This window comes from Vulpes vulpes, chromosome 6 (assembly GCF_048418805.1).
Source record: "Vulpes vulpes isolate BD-2025 chromosome 6, VulVul3, whole genome shotgun sequence".
In the NCBI taxonomy this organism is placed as follows: domain Eukaryota; kingdom Metazoa; phylum Chordata; class Mammalia; order Carnivora; family Canidae; genus Vulpes; species Vulpes vulpes.
In genome coordinates this window covers 123,379,460-123,404,561 of record NC_132785.1, presented here as the reverse complement: position 1 = coordinate 123,404,561, position 25,102 = coordinate 123,379,460, and the positions used below count along the sequence as shown (strand labels likewise).

Sequence of the window (25,102 nt, the reverse complement as noted above, 5' to 3'; positions counted from 1 at the left end):
AATCTTATGGCTCTGAGGTCTGTGCTCAGGTGGGAAAAAGCAACTCTGTTGCCAAGACCAAATGTCAGTGGCAAGTTCAAGCCCAGGGTCAATCAGCTCTGGGGCTCCTAGACTCACCATTTATTCCACAATGTAAAACAAAACCCACATGCTCTGGAGCATGGTCCATGGTCCAGAGCATCTGGTCAATTCTGGCACTTAAGAAAAAAGGAGTGTGGAAGGTGTGGTATAAATCCATTCTTAGGGATCCCTGGGTGGTGCAGCAGTTTAGCGCCTGCCTTTGGCCCAGGGCGCGATCCTGGAGACCCGGGACCGAATCCCACGTCGGGCTCCCAGTGCATGGCGCCTGCTTCTCCCTCTGCCTATGTCTCTGCCTCTCTCTCTCTCTCTGACTATCATAAATAAATAAAAATTTTAAAAAAATAAATCCATTCTTAGCGCGAAAAAACAAGTAACACATATTAAACAAAGACCCTAAGCTAGGTGGCAAGGCGGAAACTATTTTTGATTAAGGGATTAGGCTGTACCTTAGAAACATAGCAAAAAAACATAAAACTTTGATGAAAGCACACAACAGACTTCTATTTTTCATTTTGAAAGAAGATCCATTTCCCATCTTACTAGTTCAATTTAAAGATACCCCAAACAAGGGCACCTGGGTGGTTCTATTGCTTAAGCATCTGCCTTCAAATCAGGTCACAATCCCAGGGTTCTGGGATGGAGCCCTGAGTTTGGCTCCCTGCTCAGGGTAGTCCTGCTTCTCCCTTCTCTCTCCTCCTGCCTCTCTGCCTGCTCATGCTTGCTCTCAAATAAGTAAAATCTTTTTAAAAGAAAGAAAAAGAAAGTACCCCAAATGGAAGGAAAGTAAGTGCAATAAAGTCTTATTTAAAGTATAGTATAGTTATCTTCAAAATTAACACTTTAAACAGTTAGTGCTTAAACTATAAACTCTAAACAATACTCACCCTTTGGAGGTATGATTTTTAAAGCTATCTGAAAATGTGAAGCATTTTTAAAAAGGGTAACTGCAGGAAAAAAGCACAATAACTACAATCACCACCTTTTGCACAAATGTGAGCTTTCTGATATGTGAACTTGCGCACAGCCTTAATTTTACCCTTTTGAGGAAAAGCCTGTGAATTGAGAGATGAAGAAAGAAAAAAAATGCACCTAAAATTCCATCCCATTCAACAAAATACATGTATGATCGGCTGCAATGACGTCTGCAGAACATGGAGACAAAAGTATGTCTCAGGAAGAGAAGCAGAAGTTGAAGGACTTCCCAAGTATATGAAATCACTTCTACGATAAAGTATATGCAACCACTTCTAAAATATACGGCGCAGAAATACTGATGCCATCTTTCCTGGTGCCAATAAACCTACAAAAGATGTCACAAGAATGTTTATACTGGTAAATACAGAGAAAGGATGAATAAATTGATTACACAAATATGAAAAACAGAATTAAACTGACCACTTGTTGCTATGTGACTGAAAGTCATGTTTATTACAGAACACATTTAATGTTTCATGTACCAAGTTCAGGTCTCAGTTAAGACAGCATCCATTTGTGATTCCGGTTTGAAGAAAAACTAACCATAAAGGAATAAAGTGGAGAATTAAAAAACAAAACAGAACAAAACTATACAATTGAGGCTAAAAGCAACTATTCCTTGTGCTGTTCTTTTATTAGAAATAAAATAGGCAAAAGTATATCCAAAGGATTATTCAATGCCTTTTTAGATAAACAGTTTCTCTTTGCTTAAAATGCATTTAAGTGCACAAACAGCATTCCCAGGGCTTGGTCTACAAGCTTGTGTAAGTTAATGATTTACCCTTTCATACATCAATTACTACTTGGAGCTGCTGATCACTTATTGCCACCTTGAGTGCAGCCAGAATTAATACCTCGCAGAGCTCTAAAACATTTTTCTGTGTGGAGAAAAAAAATAGGTGTTAATTAGAAAAATACAAACTTCATTCCAGAATATACCTAGAGCCATAAAACACACAACTTTCAACTGTTTTACTAATTCGGTAAGATGCATGAAAAGCCAAAAGACCATGTAGGTGATCAAAGTCAGAAAGTCAGCTATTCAGTACCATGTTTAGGTGTCTATCGAGGTAGAGGAAGTCCAGCAAGTTCAACTTTGTAGGTGTCCGGCAAGTTCAACTCTGTAGGTGTGAACAATGGAGTCATGGGTAATCTGTACGGTATTTTCCCTTTTACTGAATAGTCCCAAATGTTTGTTAAAAAGTCATTAAGTGTTGCAGTCATATATTCCTTTATATATAATAAAGGTATCAGAATTTGGCATTTCAGGAAGGAAGTATGCACAACTGCATGTCCATTAAGCCCAGTGACTTTTAACCTTAGAAGGTCTACCTCCACGCAAAGCACTTAAGATAGCCATACTCAGGAGTTGGCCATGACAAACATACAAAGCAGTTCCCTCCTAACCCAGTACTTAAACATGCAATGTTGAGCACTTGGGGGTTTAAGAAAAGCAATATCTGATCTGGGTTTAGTAAAATGAGAAACAGAAGATCCTGGCCAGTTTGTGGTCTATAATCCTAAATTCACTGAAAAACAACAGTGCCACCTGCTGACAAAGAAAGCAAGCACCAACTGCACTGAAAACTTTGAAAAGGGAATCATAATCAGCAGTACGCGGTCTACATGCACAAAACAATATAGAAAAGGCATAGAGTCTACTGTACACAAAATAAGTACTGTAGACAATGGGACAGCTGAGAGTGAGTTATTAACTACATTTACGTTTTCCTCCTAAATGATCTTTTACATGAAAAATAGGGATCACAGAAGTTATCGATTAATACAAGGCTGCCACTAACAGCCTAAATTATCCTGAAGCAAGTCTTTTCTAAATTTAAGTAAATTCTTTTTGCAAACCTTCATTTACGGCCATACTATAAACTCATAAAGTAAAACCAATTGATCACTGAAAAAAACAAGAGAAATAAAGGTAAGTCAAAAGAAACCAGCCAAATGTGTATTGTGCTGTTTTTTTTTTTTATTGTGTTTTCAATGGAGAAATACATCATCTGTTTACAAAATAGCTCTTGAAAAATACAAGGAGTACAGATACTATAAAACAAAGCAAACTCCAGTCATGAGACACTACATACATCATGCGAAAGCAACAGTCTGATCTCCAGGTTATGAAAACTAGAATTAAAAAGTCACTACACAGAAAAGGTCCAAGTTTCCAGCTTGGCAAAACTTGGGTGCAGTTACATGAAACGTTTAATAAACTGAATTTTTTTCCCCAATGTGTAAACAAAATGACAAGACTAAATCTGTGCCTGGCAATTTCAATCTAACTCTGAAGCTACACAAAACACACAGACACCTTGTACACTTCACCTGTTAGCATGACCATCTGTTTGTCTTAGGTGGTGGGAGGAAGGGCAAGGTGAGTGTGCGGAGCGAAGATGTGGGAAGCAGAAACACTGTCTACTAGACATCATAAGGTACGGTGAAAAGAAAGCCTCAATTAATGCATAGCCTAAGGGGAAAGACTACACTCCAACTTTGGAAAATTAATTTAGAAGGACAGGGGAAGAGTTTTAAGTAACTGCAGTTTGACATGAAAAATGCACATGTGATAGAATGGAACACAATGGAAGATTCATAAACATGCTCATCAGAAAATCTGTTAGGTCTGCTTTGTCCAGATTAGGAAAGAATAAGTTTATCAACATCTGGCACCCCTCATACTTCGTGAAGATGGATGCTCTGCTGCTTAATTATGAGGACTTCTTTTCTTTGCAGAAAGGAGTTCCTAATCTATTGATCGGATAAAACAAAATGAAAAAGGAGTAGAGAGCTGACTAGATGCCAAGTGCTTGCTAGAAGTGATTTTTAAAATGTTTCTACATGTAAAATTTACTGACAAATTTTGGTCAACCATTTTAAAAATAAAAATCCATTTAAAATTCTTGGAGAAAATGCCTTTTTGCCCACATGTTTAAAATTGAAAATCAACTTTACTACAGAGAGTTCTGTGGAGTGTACAAAATTCCGCATGTCCAGAGATCAAATGGCCGTCCCAGATAGGGCATCATGTTCCACACACATTTCTTTTAGTCACCCTAAAGTTTCAGCCACGGAACTGAAATTTAGTGTTCTCTGCCATGTGGCCACAGGATCATTGGTTTCACATCATGGCTTAAGAAAATACTGGCATTTTGTTTCTTATGAAATTAAGTTCTATCTTATGCATACAAGCAAGAAGAGAAAAAAGAAAAGGGGGAAGGGGGGCAAAAAGCTTTGTTTCAAAGACAACAGATTGAAGGCCAAAGAATATAGAGCTTTAATAAGCTCAAAGAAAAATATTTGCTGGCTGATCGCTGATTTGTATGCACTCTAAACAATTCTATAAATAAAACCAATATATCATTTCTTAATCATGACCCCATCAAAACCAACTATTTCCTAATTATCCTTTCAATGTCAAATATATACCCTAGAGTTGACATTTCATTTTTAAGGGTTGCAGCTCCCACACAGGGACCGAACTAGATGTCCTCTTATCCTTTCTCTGAAGAACAGTACGCCACTGCACAATGGTATCCAATTTGAAGACTAATGGTAAAGGAAATCTTTCAGGAAAAAATGAAAATCCATCAAGCTGAAAATCTAAAATTAGTTATACTTTTCTAATAAAAAAATACATAAAAGTGCATCATCGAACAAGGAATTCTTATGCCAGTTTGTATTGCAAATTTTCCAAACAATGCATCAAACATAAACCCAATCCAGATGTCAATTATGGATACAAATATAACTTGAGGTGTTTTTTTTTTAAAGGCAGTAATTTTTTGAAATAGTTAATGCAACTGTTGCTAACACAATAATAATAGTACTCCTGGCTTCACATACTAACCTGGACTTCCGATCAAGTGCTGATTAGCCCAGTAAGGGAGGTCACAAAAAAAACCTAAATCCATATTCAGTCATTTCTAGTCTTGTACCCTCCATGCTCCTTTTTTAGCATTTGAAGACAACAGGTTGAGTTGGCAGATATTGTTTATGGACCCCTGAGGTTGTTTTTACCGATTCAATCTCAGTTTTATTGAATTCTTGATAACAGGAATAGGATTTGCAGGGAGAGCAGGGATATCAGAAAGGTCTGTACTGGATGTTTTCTGAGAACGAAAGCAAAGAACACAACATTGTTCAAAGCACTGTAACTTAAAAATAAGATTTACTTTCCACTGCTTTAGTTTCTAAGACATGGATGGGACCTTACCATAGGAGTATTAAAACTTTAAAGAGAAACAAGAATGAAGTGCAAATATAACTATTACTATAAAATTATTTGCTCTACACTTGTAATTGTCAAATAATAGGAGTATTTTAGCAATATACAGATAATTCCCAAGTAATTTTAAAATGCAGCTTTTACAGACACACTCCTCTAAGAATGACCTGTCGTATAATTACTAAAGTCATGTTAAACTGTATTTACTTGTAGTAACACTCACAGCTGTAATATTAATTGGTGCTGGAGCACCCCCATGTGGGAGAACACTTAAAGTTCATCTCACACACAGAAGCAGCAGTTACCAGGACATTATTTTCCCACCTTATAAATTATAAAATTAAACCTATACAACTCAGTACTGATTTAGTTATTCTAAATTTTAGGAAAACTCCATGTTAAAAAAGATTAAATTGTATGCCTTATTTAACATTCAAAAACAGAGATAAATTTTTAAATGTTTTATTATGGGAAATTCCAAGCATCCACATAAGTAGAGCGCATTCTACGGTGAATCCCTTGTAGCCATTACCAAGCTTCGCCAGCAGCCCAACCAGAGCCATCCACCGTCCCCCCACCTTCACTCCCACGCTTACTCTGAAGCAAATCCCAGAGATGCTACCATTTTGTCTGTATCTCAAGTTATCTCAAAACAATAAGGATTCTTTGTTACACACAGCCACATTGTAGTCATCTCCCCAGAAAGAAATATACTCCTTTTAACACCAAATATAGGGATGTATATATATATTTTTTTATTCCATATCATCACTCTTTTTATTAACTGGTGATTTTTCTCTCAATGGCTCTACAAATCTCTCCACCAGAAATTAAGTTCTACCTCACCGTAAAAATACAAAAAGGCAAATACCCATGAGTACTCATCACCATGGGAATGAACAAACTTAAGATAAAACTATGAAAACAGTTCCCTGGAGTGATGTGGCAGGCCAAAAGATGTGTAGTCACATACAGGAGCCGAAAACTGATAGACTACTTTGTCCATGTATCGATGCAAAGCACATTTCCTCGTGCTGTTTTAGTTACTTCCTCCATCCCAAATTTGTATTAGATCAAAGTTATGGAAATAAAAGACATTTCAGAAAGTCACCATGGTATTTCTCTCTTTAGAGGCTATGAGGGTTAATAGTTAGCAAAAACACATTTTAAAATTATCACATTAAAATAACTCTGAGATACAAAGCAGCAAAATATCACTGCCTCAGTTCAGCAGCCTCACTGTGAGCAACAATGATCTGAGGGGTCTTGCAGAGTCACCAGGTCAATGGCTACTTAAAATATTTATTTTGTGTCAGAGTGTGACCTAGACTTTGAAGTATGCTCAATTTGAAAGGATTCAAAAAGAAAACCATTGTTTCACAAACAAAATGAAGGTTCACAATCAGTATTTAAAAAAAAGAAAAGATTCAAGGTGCCTACTGTATGCAAGAGGGACTATCACAGAATTTCTAGGACAAATGAAAAAATAATCTGAAAGAATTATGGGTTACATTAAATTAATAATTGAAAATCAGAAGTAAAATGTGAGACAAACACATTTCTAAAAGAAAAAAAAAATCATTTTAACTTCACAAAAAGATCCACAAAGAATGGTTTTTAGTTCTGTCATGATTTAAAATTCACTCTTTGATCTGTAGGGAAAACCTCTATATGAATACTGCATACTGCGACTAGTGAGGATTTAAATAATTTGCAATATCAAATAATATATAAGGGGATGAGTTAAGCATCTTGACAGTGCCAAACAACGGTTCTATCAAATCTCGTGCTCTACCTTTAAACTACGATACACACATTGATAAGCTAGCAATTACTGTTATGGGGATCATTTTAATAGTCTTCTTCTGCATATGCTCATTTTAATTCATTACACCACACTAATCTTAACAACATTTATAAAACTCTCCTTGCTTTTTGCACTTAGTACCTGAGAGGCCAACAGAGAAGCCGCTGTGTGAATAGTTTCTGATTGAGTTGTACTTGTCTCTGTATCAAGTTGTTCCTGTGAGACAAAGAGGACGGGGGAGGAAAGAGACTTAAAAAAGAATAAAAGAACATGACTGGGTTTGGTGGCTAATAAAGAAGACAACTTGGAAGACAGGAGGGTCAAGAGAAAGATGGGACCACATCACAAATCATCTAGTGAGCCTGGCCGCAGGCCGCCTCACCCTCATCACACACACACATAGATTTCTATGGGCCTACTTCAATTCTAGAGGCACAGAGTATCTTCTGACTCTCCAATGATCTCCAACTTGGACTTCTGGAGCAAATAATAATTAAAGACACACACAGGCACATTATGAAATGTTGCCCAGACAATAATGGACACACTACAAGCCCAAGCCCTTAGCTATGTGAAAAAAACAAAACCCAGTAAACATTATAAAATAAAATTACCCACAAGGACAAAAACTGCTCCCACATCTTTAATTAAAAGAAGAAAAAAGTCCCTAAAACATTCCTCTATTTTTGTGGTTTCTCTTCCTCTCCTCAATAATCAATACACTACTCTTAAGTATGATCAGAAAATACAGGGCAAACCATGTCATTCCACTACTCTAAACGCTTTTAAAGTTGTGCACAAAACAAAATACTACATATAACACAAACAAATGAAAATAAACATGTAAAAATTTGAATTTCTATAAAACAATAAATATAGTAATAAAACAATGAAATGTCAATTTTCTCTTATGAAATGAAACAGGGTAAACAGGATGCAGGTAATAGAAATGGCAGTGCAGGCTTTCTGAAGCACAGACTGGCGTTGTGTGTCAAGTTTTTTAAAAGTAAGCATACTATCTGCCTCAGTAATCCTTTCATTAATTTATTCTAATAAATATAAATGGATAGCAGGGATTTAGCTAAAGTCAATACTATAGTAAGAAAGAAGAACTTCCTTTTTTTTAACAGAAACAACTGCTAACAATTAAACTGGTTGAACAAAGTAAGGCAATAGCCCTAAGAAAGCTATAAATATTTTATGAATTATATTATCAACAGGCACAATTTTTCCTGGTTTACAGAGTGAATAAAGATTTAAATGCAAAAGGCACTGGCATGTATGCCCAAATAAAGTCTATAAAAACACCAAAGAAATACTTGCAATTATAGGAATAATTTGGGAGGAGGAGGATTTCCAAATTTTCTACAATAAGAGGAAAAATGTTAAAAAGCCTTCAGTACATTTCAATTTCTGAAAAAATAATATTTGAAGTCTAATATAGTTTGGCTAAACCACTCCCTCTCACCTCATCTACCTCATTCTCAAGCCCCATGCACCCCAGAAGGTTCTGGCAAGAACGGATTCTCTAAACATACCATACGCTCACCCCAAGACTCAGATGACCATCTTGGACAGCCCCAAATCCTTACATATCCTTGAAGGACTACATCAAATACTACATGGTCCTTCTACAAAGCCTGTTACTACCATTTCTTCACTCAGAAATAACATTCCACTGGCTCCTGCCCCTCACCACCCCACAGTAGCCTCAATGATTTTGATCTCTGATAATGTAATAAGTTGCTTCTATATCTTATTTTCTCTACTTAATTATAAGTTTTTAAAGGCACAGGACATGCCTCACTCATCACCTTATTACATTCAGTGTCCACTCGGGCTACCTTGCATTTAGTAAGACCTCAAACACTTGAGAAATTAAATTTCAGCATCATAAATTAACATTCAAAAGGGACAAACACTTCTCTAAAAACAATACTGGAAACAATCTAAAACCTCTACAGAACAAAAGACAGTACAATATTCTAGAGACATTTCTAAAACATCTTCTGTACTCTTAATTGCGTATGTATTCCAAGGCTAAATTAGTATACCTTTGTTTCTGTTTTATCATGTCCACTCAAAGCAAGACAGTTAGCATCTTCGCTTGTTTCATCCTGTTTTTGAAAAAAAAAGCTTTATTCTCTAAAATGAACAATTTAGATTATTTGCCAATTAATGCTTTAATTGATAAAATTTTTTTAAATTATTAAGTAATTTAACCTGTAAGATCAACTATGACCTTAAAGTAGATCACTCGTTCACTTGAAAAAAAAATTTTAATGTAACATATTTAATTTGGCTTTGGTATCTTCCAAACTTAAGAAGAATATGAAGAAAGCTGTTACTATTGATAAACACCACCTAAAGTACATTCCTAAAATCACGAAGTTAATAAAAATTTTTTTTTGTAAGGAAGAGGAAAAAAAAGTTCTTTGATCAAACAATTTAGAAACCTGGAATACTATCACCCCCATTCTAGAAAATTTACATACGTATTAACACATTTTATAAAAGGTTTTGAGAAGTTCTATCAAGAATACCTCTTTAACTTTTCCCAAATTTAATTAACCACAGAATCCTCCTGCTTAGTAAAACTTGGTAACATCCTGAAGAACAGGAGGTTTGAGAAATGTTCTCTTCCTGTCTTAATTTTTTTAATTTGTTATCATTATATTCAAAAATAACTCATTTTCAGTAAAGAAGGGAAAGGAGAAGCCAAAAATGGCTACACTTTCCCATTCCTACAGTGACTTATAATTAACATCCCTTTAAGAAAAACTATTTAAACCTTAATTTCTCTGCTGTATTTACTAGGTAAAACTATCATTTTAAATGTGGCTTTATAACAAGACATAAAAACCATGTGAGATATAATGGTAACATAAACCAATTCTAAAAAGGACCTTATTTGTATCCTGCGAACATTATAAACCACGAACAGTAATTTGTCGTAACTGGGCAAATTTTAACCCTGACTCGATACGTTAACACTTTGGAATTATTGTTAATACTGGTAAATACGATGATATATGTGTGTGTGTGTGTACACACACACACACACATATATCAATACACACACGTATATAGTGATAATATACTGTAGTTTGTTTTTCAGAAGTCTTTATCTTTAGATACACACAGAAATATTTATGGCTGAAATGATACGCCTGGGATTTGCTTCATAACAAGGGGAAAGGAAGTAGATGTGTAGATGAAACAGGCTGGCCGTAAGCTGTTAACTGCTGAAGCTAAGTGATGCAAACAGGACTGTACATTTTAATTTCGTACATGTTTGAAATTTTCCATAAGAAAAAGTTTAAAAATACATATATAGCATCATTTAACCATACAATCCAGGGCTAACATTTGTCTATTTTTATTTCACATATTTGTAAAGCCTTCGCACATGATGCAAATTAAGCAGCAATATATGACCTAACCACACCTGAACCCCTCTTGTCTCTACACATTAGTGCATTATTAATTAAGACCAGTGTTTCTGGCTTACTAAAATTTCTAATACCAAGTACTCATTAATAGAGAATAAAAGACCTAGTTTGGGAGAGCTCCAAAATGAGGATTCGTAAATAATCTTCTCCTTTAGCACCATGAGATTTAGGCCTGGGTTCTAATCCTGACTGACTTTAATCAGCTTTATAAATGGAAAAGCCACTGAAACTCAAGATCTAAGATCTCTTCTATATCATAAAATTGGTTTTTTTGGTCAACTCCATGGAGCTGTGATAAACAAAACCCAGCCTGTGAGAAAACAAACAAACAAAAAAAAAACTGCAAGGAAAAAAGGGAGGGAAATCTGTTTTAACAAATACTTAAGAGGAATCAATCAATAGCTGCACAGGGATCTTACCTAATTACAGAATGGAATGAACAAAAAGACTATAAAAAATCAATGATGATACAATCAGGGTCGCTTGAGCAGTGACTAGATACTTGATTCTTCTAAGTGGGACAAGTATATTTTATTTATGCTTTTTTTTTGTAATCCTTATCTTTTAGATACATGATTTTCAAAAAACTAATGAGATGATACAATGTCTGGATTTTCATCTCCATAGCCCAGGCAGAGGAAGATGGAAAAGGCCCAAAAATGAAGAATGCAGGGTCTGGCACAGCCTAGTGTAACTGAAGCTGCGCAGTGGGTACACAGGCCCAGGAAATGACTCTACTTGTGCACAGATTTAAAATTGTCCATATGAAGTTTAAAAATCCTATTCCTATTGCCTCTCCACCTAGACAGGAAACAGGAGTGTTTTCTATGACGTTAAGTGCAAATGAAACTACCAACATTGTGCCAGGATACCGGGAGTCAGAGCTCTCGGGAGCCATTAAGAGATTAAATCATCATCAGAAGTAAACAGAACGAATAGGCATCTATAGTTATGCTTACGTGTTCTTTACTACAATAAAGAAATGTCAATTCTGCAATGCTCTGTCACCTCCAAACAAGTATCAACAGACACAATGTGGAGTTCCACCAGAACCGGTACACTGTTAGGTTGCTGCATAACATAGTCATGTAGCACTGAGGGGTCTGAGAAAAAGATTCCCTGGCCTAACTCCTGAAGTCTCTGATTCAGTGTATTTGGAAGAGGCCGTAAAATCTCTATTAGAAGAGGAGAGAAAAAAAAATCACTCTGAAAAATTCTGATGTACAAGCAAGGCTCCAAATCTCTGCCTTAAAATAACTATGCAGATGGGTTTTCAGAATACATGTTATAAAGTATGATATAATATAATCATTCTTCATTCAGCATCATTAGTGACAAAATTCATCAAATTATCCATATTTAGTTAATAATGACTATATCCAAAAAAAAAATCTAAACCAAAAGTCTTCAGAATAAGTTGGGAAATAGAACACTTACAAATGAATAACAATTATTTTTCACGATTACAGATCAAAACACTCCTATGAGAAAAATCCAGATTTTTTTTTCCCCTTTCTAAAGAAACTTTGGTGACGTGAGTAAATTCATAAGTAACAAATTATCAACCAAAAATCAATGAAATTGGGAGTTTTTGGACTGTCACATCTGGGACAATGATGACTGTACCACTAACAGGAAAACAACTGAGAGTGACTCCAGGGAGCAATGAAATTTAACAATTTAACTTACTTCTGTTTTGTATTTTCAAAGATACACCAGAATCAATGTACACTTTTAATGGTTTTCCTAAAATTATCTGAGACTTTGGCAAGGTAAACTGGCCACTATTAAAAGTTAAAGTATTGCTAGAAAATTTCCTGAAGGGTTGGAGGAAGTAATCATTCAAGGTCTCAAAATTAGTCTGACTTTGAAAATTCGGCCAGTTATTCAGTAAGAATTCCCTAAAAACCTCATATTCAATAACCCTGCAATACCACGTACAGTGTAAGAAACTCCAAAACTCCACTTGGATCACAGAACTGTGTCTGAATGGGCAACCAAAGAATCAGTACACCTAAAATATAATAGTTATGAGAGAATAAGAAATTGGGACGACATGCTAAACTGTGTTACAGACTTGATGAGCTAAGTTTATGTGAGAGGCACAGCTTTATGGAAGAGGTAGTCATCGAGAAGAGTAGGAAGGGTGAAGAGACTATGGCCCTAAACCACTACACTTAAACATTTTCTAAGAACTTTCTTCCTTTTACTTCTCAATTTTGGCTCACAAAGATTTTCTTCTACTAGACAGGCTGGTATTCCCATGGCTAACTAATATATAGATACCTCTTCTGTTTTGGTTTTCTTGGGACTCTCTTCTTTATGAGGTGAGGATGTCCTCTTGACTCCTACTATAGGATTAGGTATTTTTGTTGCTGCATTTCCTGAAGGTCTAGGTGGTGGGTTTACCAGACGTGTTGAAGAAACAACTCTGGAGACCGTAGGCTTTGGTGGTGGTGAAATGGCTGGTTGTGTGGCAGTTTGAGGAATGCTTTCACTCGATGTACCTAAGTAGATAAAGTACATGAACACATAAAAATTACAATAAATCCTATCAACAGAGGGTAAAGCTTTAGGTCTCCGAGTTTAATTTCACATCAATGATAATAGCATTAAAAAACTGAATTCAAACCACTTAATCAATAAAGCCATCTTTCAAAATAAAGGCTAAAGCCAAATATGGTGTAAGGATTCTCAAGCCTGTCAACCCCATCTCCTTACCCCCTGAGCTTTCAGTGGAATTTACTTGTGGCACAGAAACTTCAGTAGCCTGTGGGTTGGTCACAGATGCTGCTGTTACAGCTGGAGCAGGACTGTTTCTGCTATTAAAAAAAAAAAAAAAAAAAGTAAAAAAAGTGACAAAGCAGAAGTATAAAATTCCGTAACAAAATTTAGTATGGGAAGTTATTTTCTAAAGGAAATGATTTTTTAGTTTTACTTCTATGTATACATCAGTAACTGACTTTATTTGATAAAATATAGCCAACAACCAAAAGCACACACACTCAAAAGCAGTGCTGTCCAACAGAACCCTCTGGAACAATGTCCTATAGCTGTGCTATCCAGTATGGGAGTTACTATATAGATGCAGCTACTCTGCACTTGAAATATGGCTGGCGAGAAACTGAATATTTAATTTTATTTAATATTAACAAATTTAAATCGCCACACATGGCTAGTGACATATTAAACAGGACAGTTCCAGAAACAATCTGTTCATATGATTTGGGGGAACAGACTTAACGGATTTGGGGTATAAGAAAATCCTGTCAAAGGCTATATAAGTAAGAAAATGGTCTTAGAAATAGAAAAAAGTTCTGCATATAAAATCTAAAGGTTTGTGAGATCCCTAAAAGACCACCTAGTGGCCCAAATAAACAACAAAAGCTTTCAAAGCCATCCCGTCTCTTCTGTGTTCTGGATCCTACTCCCTCCTATCATTTCAGGAAACTCGAATCATCCATCCTTTACTCTCCTTTCTCTTCAACTTTTCTGTCTCAAATAAATCTTATCACAGTTAAATAATCTCGTTTTAATTACTCCCTGAAAGAAAAATAAAAGCAGAAAGTCTTCTGTGGTCTACTCTCATTCCTTTGGCTGCAGCTTGCGCTCTCCAAGTGTGGATCAGTGATGCCATGACAAGGTGGAGACATGAAAGGACTTAGACTTTGGATGCCCATGTGCTATTTGCATGTAACCAGGGCAGTTTATTAAAGCTTTGGGAGTTCACAGGGCATCTGGGTGGCTCAGTCGATTAAGTGTCCAGCTGGTTTCAATTCAGGTCATGATCTTGGGGTCCTGGGATTGAGCCCCAAATCAGGCTCCATGCCCAGTGCACAGTCAGCTTTACATTCTCCTTCTGCCTCTGCCCTTGTCCCTCTTGCTCGTGCTCTCTCTCTCAAATAAATAAATCTTTAAAAAAAAAAAAAGCTTTGGAGTTTATTGGTACATGAAAATAAATGAAAACAAGCACAGGTGATCCCACTCCCCCAGGGAAAATACCAAGATGGAACAAAGACTGTGAAGAGGGCCCTCAAGGGCACATACATCTAATGATTTAAACAGAAAGAGAGAGCTGGCCAAAGAACAACTATAGATGAAAGAAGAAAACCAGAAAGAGCTAGCAAAATGGCTAGTGAATAAATACTCAAAATTTGCTAAGCAAATATACAATTATAAATTTACAATTCAGAAGTCTTATTTACAGAAGTTATTTAGTATTACATAAGAAACTAATATCATTTAAACTTCTGAAGTTACTTCACACATACACTTATTTTATGTACAGTGCGTAAACTCAAAGTATAAAACTTCTTTCTATAAAAATTCCTTTGAAGATCCCCCGGAATTTCCATTAAAAAAAAAAAAAGATTCAAGGAAACACTAAAAATCTATAGAAGTTAAATATAAAATATGGCTTTTTGCATTCTAGTTGACACCACAGCCATGTATTTCTTTCATAACAAAAATGTTTAGCTTTGTTGAATATTTTTAAAGACACTTAGTTCTTTTTTTTAAAAAAAAAATTTATTTATTTGAGAAAGAGAAATAGCCAGAAAGAGTATAAGCAGAGGGAGAAGCAGGCTCCCCACTGAGCAGGGAGCCCGATAAGTGGATTGATCCCAGGACCCTGGGATCATGATCTGAGCCGAAGGCAGATGCTTAATGGACTAAGCCATCCAGGTGCCACAAAAGACACTTAATTCTTTAAAAAAAAAAGCAGCTTCCTGTAACTAAAACCAGCCCACAGAGACCTTCACTTTTTAGAAGGCCCCTAGTATTTCCAAAGATCTGTTCCCCTGCTACACAGATATAAGTAGCTCCAGGACAGAAAGGTGATTTTTGTCCCTCTTGTCCATTCCCCTTAGCACACCAGTTCACTGGAAGCAGGTAGAAGCCTCAGTACAGATCCTTCTTGACCTAAGATGGGGTTACATACCATTAAACCCATCATAAATTAAAATATCTGAAATCAAGAATGCATTTAATACATAAAACCACCTACCAAACACCACAGCTTAGCCTAGCCTACCTTAAACATGCTCAGGACACTTATGTTAGCCTACAATTGGGCAAAATCGCCCAACACAAAGCCTATCTTCTAATAAAGTGCTGTCTATCTCCTGTAACTTATTAACACTATACTGAAAGTGAAAAATAGAATGGCCATTTGGTGCAGAACGGTTTTCAGTATGGCTGCTGACCCTGTGAGCACAGGGCTGAAAGCAAATAGCAGCTCGCTGTTACTGCCAGGCATCACAAGACACTATGGTACAGTATACTGCTAGCCCTGGTCACAATTCAAACTTCAAAGTATGGTTTCTACTGTGTAGTGCTTTTGCACCACAGTAAAGTAAAAAAATCTTAAGTTAAACGATACATGTCAGAGACCAACCTTTTATGAAATTTGAGGGATCATGGTACTAACATTTATTCGTATCTGAATTAAGATATACCTGTCCCGAAAAGGGAATACAAGTATGACACAATAGGACAAAAAAAAATTACTTTCCCCCCAAAATAAGTTTAATTGCTATATTTAAAAAAATTAGAAGATGGAATAAAAACAATATTCTAAATAGGTGACTTTAACAAGAGGATTCAGCAGGTATGTTTAGTGAATAGCCACTCCAATTCGTTCCCTTGTTTGCCTTACCCCTGAGAGCTGCCAGAACTGTTCAATGGACTGGTCTTCATAGCACTAGTAGGTGAAGGCACAGACATGCTGTTATCACTGTCCATAGACAAGTCGAGGCTGCTGTCATTCAGAGGTGTCAATCTGACACCTTCCGTCGAATGCTGCAATTAATAAAATATTTAGTCAAATATATCTTTATTTTACCCGGATCTTTGAAACACAAACATAGTACTTAGATAAATGATTTCTACTACAAAGCAAAAATCAGTAAGTTCATGAAAACTCACAAGTGTCATGGTGAACTTATAAGGCAAAGATTTGGTAGACACATCCTTCCTGACTTCTAAGAGGCCTGACTACACTACAGTTCTTCCAAGGGAGACAAAAAAGGACAAAGGAATGCTACATTAGACATACACACTCTTCATAAAACAGACTGCACACTAAAAAGCACTATAATATGAAAAGACATGGATCTTAAATCAGAGAACTATAAATATATAGAAACATATATATTAGGAAAAAAGTCTTAATGATAAACACTATACTAGCAATGAGTATTTCTGGCTTTTGGGATTATGACCAATTTTTTAAAATCAATTTTCAATTATTCTACAATCCACATAAAATTGTGTGATTTCAAGAAAAACTATCAAGTATAGTGTAGTACCACTTCTAACATCTGTAAATCAATTCTCTCTCAAATAACTAAAGGCTCTCTCAAAAGCGAGAATTTCTGCTCTTCTGACTGCCAACTCAGAATTCTAACATGGTTACATTTAATAGTATAAATTATCCTGAGAAAATAAAGCAGAAATAATCTTCTGAAAGTAAAATCTAATATCCCCATGTAAACCCTAATGCTAGTCCTGCTTCTTAAAAATCAAAGCATTTAAAATGTTACTTAACCTAGAAAAACCAAAATAAAGCTTAAGTTACAAATGTTTCTGTGAGGGAAAGTTGATTTCTAAAGAACTTAGTTTCCATTTCTACAATCAATTGTACTACAGTATCAAATTGATTTCTTCATTTTTTTCCAGAATCCTTTTTAGCCTTGATGCTCCGTTTACCTACAGAAACATTTTAATAGAAATGACTGCATTACTGACAAAAACCCATACCCCACACGTGTGTGTGTGTGTGTGTGTGCATACTCTCTAGTTCCCCAAATTCAAGACATCCTTTGATCTACACTACAGAAATTACTGTTGTACATAAATCAATACTGATCAAATGGGAAAGATGAGATTTGGCAGAAGGGAGAGGAAGAGAGAGTAATGCCACTTGTTTATGAAGTCAGTTGTGAAATGAATTTTCTAATGAGCTTTTTTCCTACACAAAAATGCTACCAATTTCACTCTCCACAAGACAAGGATTTGTACAGTAAGTAAATTACCCTCAATCCTACATAGTTACCTGCCTGACCATGTGATCAAACATCTGTGAGACAACAGGGCACAGCTGAGGATGATATGTGAACCTCAAGGTTTTAGTTGGCTGCTCTGCTTTTGCCTGTGTTTATATCAAGTTTACCACAAGAGACTTCAATGCCAAAACATCATAAATGTTCTACCCAAACTTTCTAATAAAAGATAAAGACAGAGCATACTACAGAGAGAAATAAACACACATGCTTTATACTGAGACCTAGGTCCAAATCACACCTACTATACAGCCCTGGGCAAGATTATTAGCCACTTTGTTTCTTCTATAAATGACAATACCTGTGGATTGTGGTATCATTAAATATAGAAAAACATTCATACAGTGCCTTGCAAAGAGCAGCTGACAAAAGAAAGCTATTAATAAGAGTCTCAGAGAAAAGATTCATGGATCTAGATTTCTATATACCACTTCTGAAAACAAGAAAGTGCTGCTTTACTAGTGGCAACTTAGAAATAATCCAAATGATGTCAAATAAAGGACAGACCTAATCATACTGTAGCCATACAAAGAAATACCAAGCAGCCAGGTAGTGTTTGTGATATAACATAATCTGGAGACATAATAAGCACCCAAAGAGCAGCACCACAATCATCAAAAACCTTTTAAAGGGATCCCTGGGTGGAGCAGCGGTTTAGCGCCTGCCTTTGGCCCAGGGCGCGATCCTGGAGACCCGGGATCGAATCCCACGTCAGGCTCCCGGTGCATGGAGCCTGCTTCTCCCTCTGCCTATGTCTCTGCCTCTCTCTCTCTCTCTCTGACTATCATAAATAAAAAAAAAAACCTTTTAAAGATACATATGATATGTGGAAAATTTCTATGTAGAAATACACACTGATATGTGAAAAGTAGCTGATGAGAATACAGTTAAGCTTTATTCGATAAATACAATGTTTGGACTAAAAAATTTCTGATCACTAAGAATTCTTATTATATTCCAAAAGATTTAGATAGATAGTATCTTAATAGAATAAAATGTATTTAAACTATACTTTCATTGCTCCAAATATGAACAATGATGCAAACAGGAGTTTTAAAAAGGTAATCTAGGGGTGCCTGGTGGCTCAGTTAGTTGAAGCGTCTGCCTTCTGCTCAGGTCATGATCCTGGAGCCCTGCGATCGAGTCCCACATTGAGCTCCCTGCTCAACGGGGAGTCTGCTTCTCCCTCTGCCCTTTCCCCTGCTCCTTCTCTCTCAAGTAAATAAAATATTTAAAAATAAATTTTAAAAAAAAAGGTAATCTGAGAATTAAGGGTTCTGGAAAATCTAATTACCTCAGTTATAGCTGTGTTAATACAATAGAAATATACTAGTTAAGTGTTAAAGAATATAACAATCTATTTACATTCACTTCTGAAATCACACAAAAATATTTATATATTTTTACATGTAGAAAATACATACTTAAGTATGGCTGCTAAAACTCATAACACCAAGGGACAATCAGAGGACAAATGTCTGACTTGACACTTTAGTTTAAAAATAAAATTCCTCAATTGTAAACTTTATGTATATTTTATGACAAATGAAATGGCTTAAGAACAGCACATTTTTGCCACTTTCTAGATTATTTAGTTAACTCCTAAAAACATTAGGTTGAGAAGAAAACAAGCCACATAAAAGCTTTAATGCACTAAGTTACTTTAAAAATGAAAATGCCTTTGAAAACTGCATTTTAGAGCAAAATAAAAAAGCAAGTACCTCTACCCCCAAGTTATGGTGATAACAACAGAAACAAATATGAGCATTCGTTATGTGCCAAGCACTAGTCGAAGCCATGTTGTATGGGTATTGACTCATTCCATCCTCATAAAATACCTAATGAGGTAGGTAAAAAATGTTATCTCCCTTTTTGAGAAGCAGCTAATCAAGAACATGGTGTTTGTTATATAACTGGCCCAACTCTCCCAGCTGGGAAGGGGTGTACTCTGAAATCAACCCAGCTCTTGCCCTTGACTTAGATGCTTATACCATTATATATGCTATACTTTTCTTTCATATTCTCTTAAATAATATAATCTTTTATATTTTTTAGGCTTGTAAACCTTATAAAATTATTAAATAGTACATATTCATCAGAACCTTATATGTCCTCTCTAAGTCCAACTAAGAAAAACATAGGTGCAAGTTATTCAATAGGAAGCACTATTACCAGGAACAACATACTATAAAACATTAACTCTGGTCACCTCTTTGTGATCTTCTATCCAATAACTGGATTTTTCAATAATATACATGAAGAATTCTTAACAAAATAAAGCCATTTTTCTAAAAACCCACACAATTTACTTGATCCACATATAACCTAGGTTTACTTTTTAAAGGAAAGTAAATTAGATACTTTTGTATTAAATGGATAAGAACAGAGGACTTTGAAAGAGACAAAGTTTACATAAAATAAAGAGGAAAGTAAATTAGATACTGATGTGAGTATTAAATGGATAAGAACAGAAGACTTTGAAAGAGACAAAGTTTACATAAAATAAGGATAGGAAGTATCACCACTAATCTATCTGAGGTCTGCAAGTATATGCAGGAAACACGACTGGGAGCAAGGTTTCACAGAGTGGAACTGCTGCCTGGAACAGATTTTTAAAAAGCTATGATGTACTTCAAGCAGAACTTAAAATGATTCTAAGCGTTGGAGCTATTATCGATAGACTGAATACAGTAAAACATGTTACTAATCCTTTCGTTAAGTACATTCTACATTTACCTTTTTCTTTTTCTGGAGAACATGATTAGGTAGTAGTTGATGGAGTTGCTTTCTTTTTACATGCATTGCCGCAATTTTCATGTCCACCTCAAACATCTTGCTGTTTATTGCTTGCCTATAAACTACACAATTAGGAAATTGTTACAAGAAATAGAAACATTTTAACAAAGGCAGTAAAACTCACTCAGGAGAAGCCATTATAAGTAGGGATCCTTTTCTATCAATCCTGTGCATGAAACTACTAGGCCAAAATTGATCTCTAATCTGACATAATCCATTGCTTGAGCAAACTCTAAGTACCTTTTACCACAAGGTCTATATAATACATAGAAGCAAAAGTATACTAACTCTTCCAATGTAATTACTCTTAAAATAAAAACTTCAAAGAGTAACTCTTTAAGAAACAACAGGACTGGGGAAAAAAGGTTTCTTTATACCCTTTTATGCTACCACAATTATTTAAAATTCTAGCCCAATTAGGTAACAAATGCAGCAATTATTGACTAAACCTAAAAATACCTTTTCAAAAATATGCAAGATAAAACTTTAAGACAAGTAGTAACATCTTCTATTATAGAAATAACTCAAATAGGGGTGACAGGAACAAAAAGAAAATGCTAAAAATAAATTCATTCAAGTAAGTTCCAGAGAATCCCTAAATGGAAAAATCCATTCATTCAGTCATATGACAATTTATTGAGCACCTATACTATATCACACTGTTCTAGCCATAGGGGATACAGAAGAGATTGAGACCAAAAGAATTTCACACTGGGGAGCCTGGGTGGCTCAGTCAGTTAAGCCTCTGCCTTCTGCTCAGGTCATGACCTCAGGGCCCTATGACAAAGTCCCGCATCCCATTGGGCTCTCTGTTCAGCAGGGAATCTCCTTCTCCCTCTGCCCTTCCCCGCTGCTCATGATCACTCTCTAAAATAAATAAAATCTTTGAAGTATATATATTTTTAAAAAATTAAAAAACTACTTCACAGAGTCTACATTCTAGTAAGACAAACAGTAAACAGGAACAATCAAAGTAAAAAATTACCCCTATCAGATAATAGTGCTATGGAAAAAAAAATAGAGTAGGGAAGACAAGCTTAGCCTGGAAACTGAGAAGACATCAAAATGGAGACTGAAATGAAAGTGAGGAAGTGAAAGAGATAAATGGTGGAACAGTATTTCAGCAGATCCAAGGTTAAGGGCAAAATTTCCTCAATTGAGCGGATGTTTGGAATGTTAGAGGAACAACAAAAGGACCACTGGAGAAAAGGAAAAGGCAAGGTGCATAACCCCCTAAGAATAATTCTGAAATCGCCAAAGCTCCAAACATGTAAATTTTTCCTAAAATTGGCACCAAAACTCATCTGGCAACAACTAGCCTTGATCTAACCTTTTATCACTATTTGGTCTCTACCTTTGCTTAATATGAATCCTGAACAGTTCCCCAAAGAAATGTTACTGTCACTGACTACCAGATGTTGCTGCAAGCCCCACTAGGAATATTACTTACTAGCTTTATTACCTTTCTGGCTCCAAGACATATGGATAAAGGATTCTAAACTTACAACAGGAAATGAGACCAGACATAATAAGAAGGCCAAATCAGGTAAAATCTTGCACACCAGAGTAAGGAAGGACTTGGACTTCTTTCCAAGAGAAATTGGTAGCCATTATAAGTTTTAACAAAGGAAGGCATGATTTGGCTTAGTATCATTTTGGATGCTGACTGAGAATAACTATTATCCCGTTAATAGCTGGGCTAGGGCAAGCCAGGGAAACTAGTAATGCAAATACAACAGAGCAATGACAAATGAGCTTGGACTAGTGGGACAGCCGTAGAAATAGCCATAAGTAGCAGGAATCTCAAAAGACACTAAAAGTAGAGGCAAAAGGATTTTTTAATGCATTAACATCAAATTATGAAAAAAAAAAAAAAAGTCAAAGAGGACTCCAAGATTTCTAGCTTGAACAACTACAGGGATAGAGCTGCCAATACCTGAGATCAAAAAGATTTGAAGAGAAGTTGGAAGAGACCGGAAGTAAGAATTTGAGTACTGAACTTATTAAAATATTTGTTTTATTAGAAAATCCCACAAAGGGGGTGCCTGGGTGGCTCAGTCAGTTAAGCATCCGCCTTCAACTCATGATCTCAGGGTCTCTGCTCAGAGGAGAGTCTATTTCTCCCTCTCCCTCTGCCCCTCCTCCCACGTGTACATACACGCTGTCTCCTTCTCAAATTAAATCTTTAAAAAAAGAAAAAGAAAAGAAAAAAGACAATCCTACAAAGCATTCCATTAAAATGTTTCAAGGTACAGGACAACTCAACATTTCCCTCCCAAAGTAACTAAAAATTCCTTGAAAATCCTGATGGTTCATTAGCACAATCTCTGATAAACAGCTCAATCTAGATGAGATGCACAAAAATTTTCTAATTCAAGTATCTCTACATGATTTGTTTACAGTTTAAGCTGACATCAAAATTTTTACTCTGGAAAATAACAGTTTTGTGATGTTCAGCAAGTGGAGTTACCACCCTCCAAATCACATCCTAAAAAATCTGTGTTTCTGTTGTTGTCACAGCTACTAAGGGTTACTACTTGCTGGGACACTAAATATTCTTCGGTGTTTCTCATGATAAAGAATTGTGCCATATTCCATTTATATTCCTAAAAATGAAAATCCTACTTATCAATTATTTGAACCAAGAAATCAATTCAATTTTCTATAAGAAAGAGTATTTTTCACCTGAATTTTCCAAGAAGGCAACTACCTAATGTGTCTCATTTACAGTTACCTTGTTTTAGTTGAAACTTTAACTGCTACTATATCACCAACTGCAAGGCTGCTGATGGTCATTCACAACAGACAGCTACCTGCACAGGAGCAGCTCCCAGATGTCACACTGTGAGGGATTCCACACCCAGGTGCACCACCACCACCACCATCACCACCTCCCCCACCAACTACAGAAGTCAGGCCTTCTAGTCACTGGACGTGAGTATTTACATTCTCAAAGGCATACTCTTTTCCTTTTACTTCTTCTTCACACTTAGTATAGGACACTAACTTTTTAACAACTTGTACCACTTTCTGTCTCTCCTCTCAGGAGGTAAAAAAAATTGTTAATGTAAAAAAAAAACTGTTAATGTTAAATCCAAATGTTCTTAGGGGGAAAACTTATTCAGGACAAGTGAAAATGACACACACTAAAAATGTTTTTAATGGGGAGTAAAGGAGAGATGTTCGAAAGAAAACAAGAGTCCCTAAAGAGGATGTATATTCATAGTCTATGCGTTTATGCATAGTCACCATTGCCTTGAAAAGTTGTGCATCTATAAATATAGGCTTAGCTTCTGTGAACTACACCCACCATTTGTTCTTTAAACTTCTATCTCAGTTATACCTCAGGGTATAGATCAACCTGAAATGTAGCTCTAATCACCCTATTCTCTACCCATGAATCAATCAACACTTAAGTCTATATCTGACATAGAATAAAATTTCTTCACATCACCAAAAGCCTAGCTTTGTAAATATCTAAGGTTCACGATTATTGTGGCAGTCAGCAGACACAAATTCACTTTTTTACACAAATACTCATGTGGTTTCTAATTTCATAAATAATTGTGACCAAATTTAAAATGGTCCTACTTAACTTTAAATCTATAAAACAAAAAATCCTATGTATTAGACATTACTAAAACTAGTAACTAATCCAAATTAAGATTATTTTGATAATCATCATTCAATACTCCCAAGTAAATTAACAGTAATTGCAAATATCACTATGGTACACATGAAGACAAATTCAAATATGCAAGTTACATGATTTGATCATCCAAGAAGAGGTATACCTGTATCTGTGAAAGACTGAATATCATAGGTGAGATCAACACTGAGATTTTCAGAGTTTTCTGTTTTTTTAAACACTAACCCAATCACCCACATCGTGCGAAATTCTTCCCTGCAAAGTAAGAAAAGTGTTACTAGTTTATCAAGATTTCATGAAAATGTTGTCAATGTGGTTAACAACCTGACGTATGTGGAAAAACTTGGAATCCAAGTGTATAAGCAAACTAAGTAGAGTTCTAAACCTAAACTCCATCAAAACTCAAAGTCCTCCACCATACATGTCCTTCATATTCCTATTACTATATAAACAAGGTACTGACAACCACTGTTAATGATCCCAAAGTACCAAAGGCACAATAAAAATCATGTTCAAACTAACAAGGGAAAAGAAGTAACACATTTTAGAAAGATCTGAAACAAAAAAAGATTATTCTAGATAAAAAATTTTAACTAGAATGTAATATATACTCCTTAAAATTTAAAAACTCAATCAAAAAGGTCCCATGAGGGGTGCCTAGGTGGCACAGTCAGTTGAGCATCCAACTTGCAGTTTCAGCTCAGGGTGTGATATTCATGGGTTGTGAGAGAGCTCCATGTTGGGTCTACACTCAGCATGGAGTCTGCTTGGGTTTCTCTCTCTCCCTCTCTGTTTCTTTTCCACCCAACCCCTGCCCACGCATGCATGCTCTCTCTCACTCTCTTTCTAAAATAAATAAATATTTTTTAAGAAAAGAAAAAGGAAAAAGATGGCATGAACAGTAATTTGACTACATAATAACATAATAACAGAAACCAGGTTGATTCAGCTACTTTTGAACATTTAATAATCTAACTGAATGGATCAGTCTTCTAATAATTATGACTGCAGCAACAAAAAATTATAAAAAGCTCAAATAACAACTCT

At 35.7% G+C, this 25,102-nt stretch overlaps 1 protein-coding gene across 8 annotated transcripts in view; it reads right to left on the bottom strand.

The window, feature by feature from the left end:
• Window positions 1-3,017: 3,017 nt before the first annotated feature.
• The window catches only part of PAPOLA (poly(A) polymerase alpha), a 58,690-nt gene continuing 36,605 nt past the window's right edge, over window positions 3,018-25,102 (bottom strand). For 3 of the 8 annotated variants that reach the window (XM_026012547.2, XM_072762261.1, XM_072762260.1), the window contains 8 exons: window positions 24,201-24,310; window positions 20,347-20,468; window positions 16,206-16,348; window positions 13,271-13,371; window positions 12,836-13,056; window positions 9,152-9,214; window positions 7,239-7,313; window positions 3,018-5,174 (listed from right to left, as the gene is read on the bottom strand). In XM_026012547.2, the coding sequence (XP_025868332.1) occupies window positions 5,079-5,174; window positions 7,239-7,313; window positions 9,152-9,214; window positions 12,836-13,056; window positions 13,271-13,371; window positions 16,206-16,348; window positions 20,347-20,468; window positions 24,201-24,310 (931 nt within the window). In that variant the 3' untranslated portion in view covers window positions 3,018-5,078. The remainder of the gene's footprint in view (window positions 5,175-7,238; window positions 7,314-9,151; window positions 9,215-12,835; window positions 13,057-13,270; window positions 13,372-16,205; window positions 16,349-20,346; window positions 20,469-24,200; window positions 24,311-25,102) is intronic. The other 5 variants (XM_072762257.1, XM_026012549.2, XM_072762258.1 and 2 more) reach the window with 5 other exon arrangements.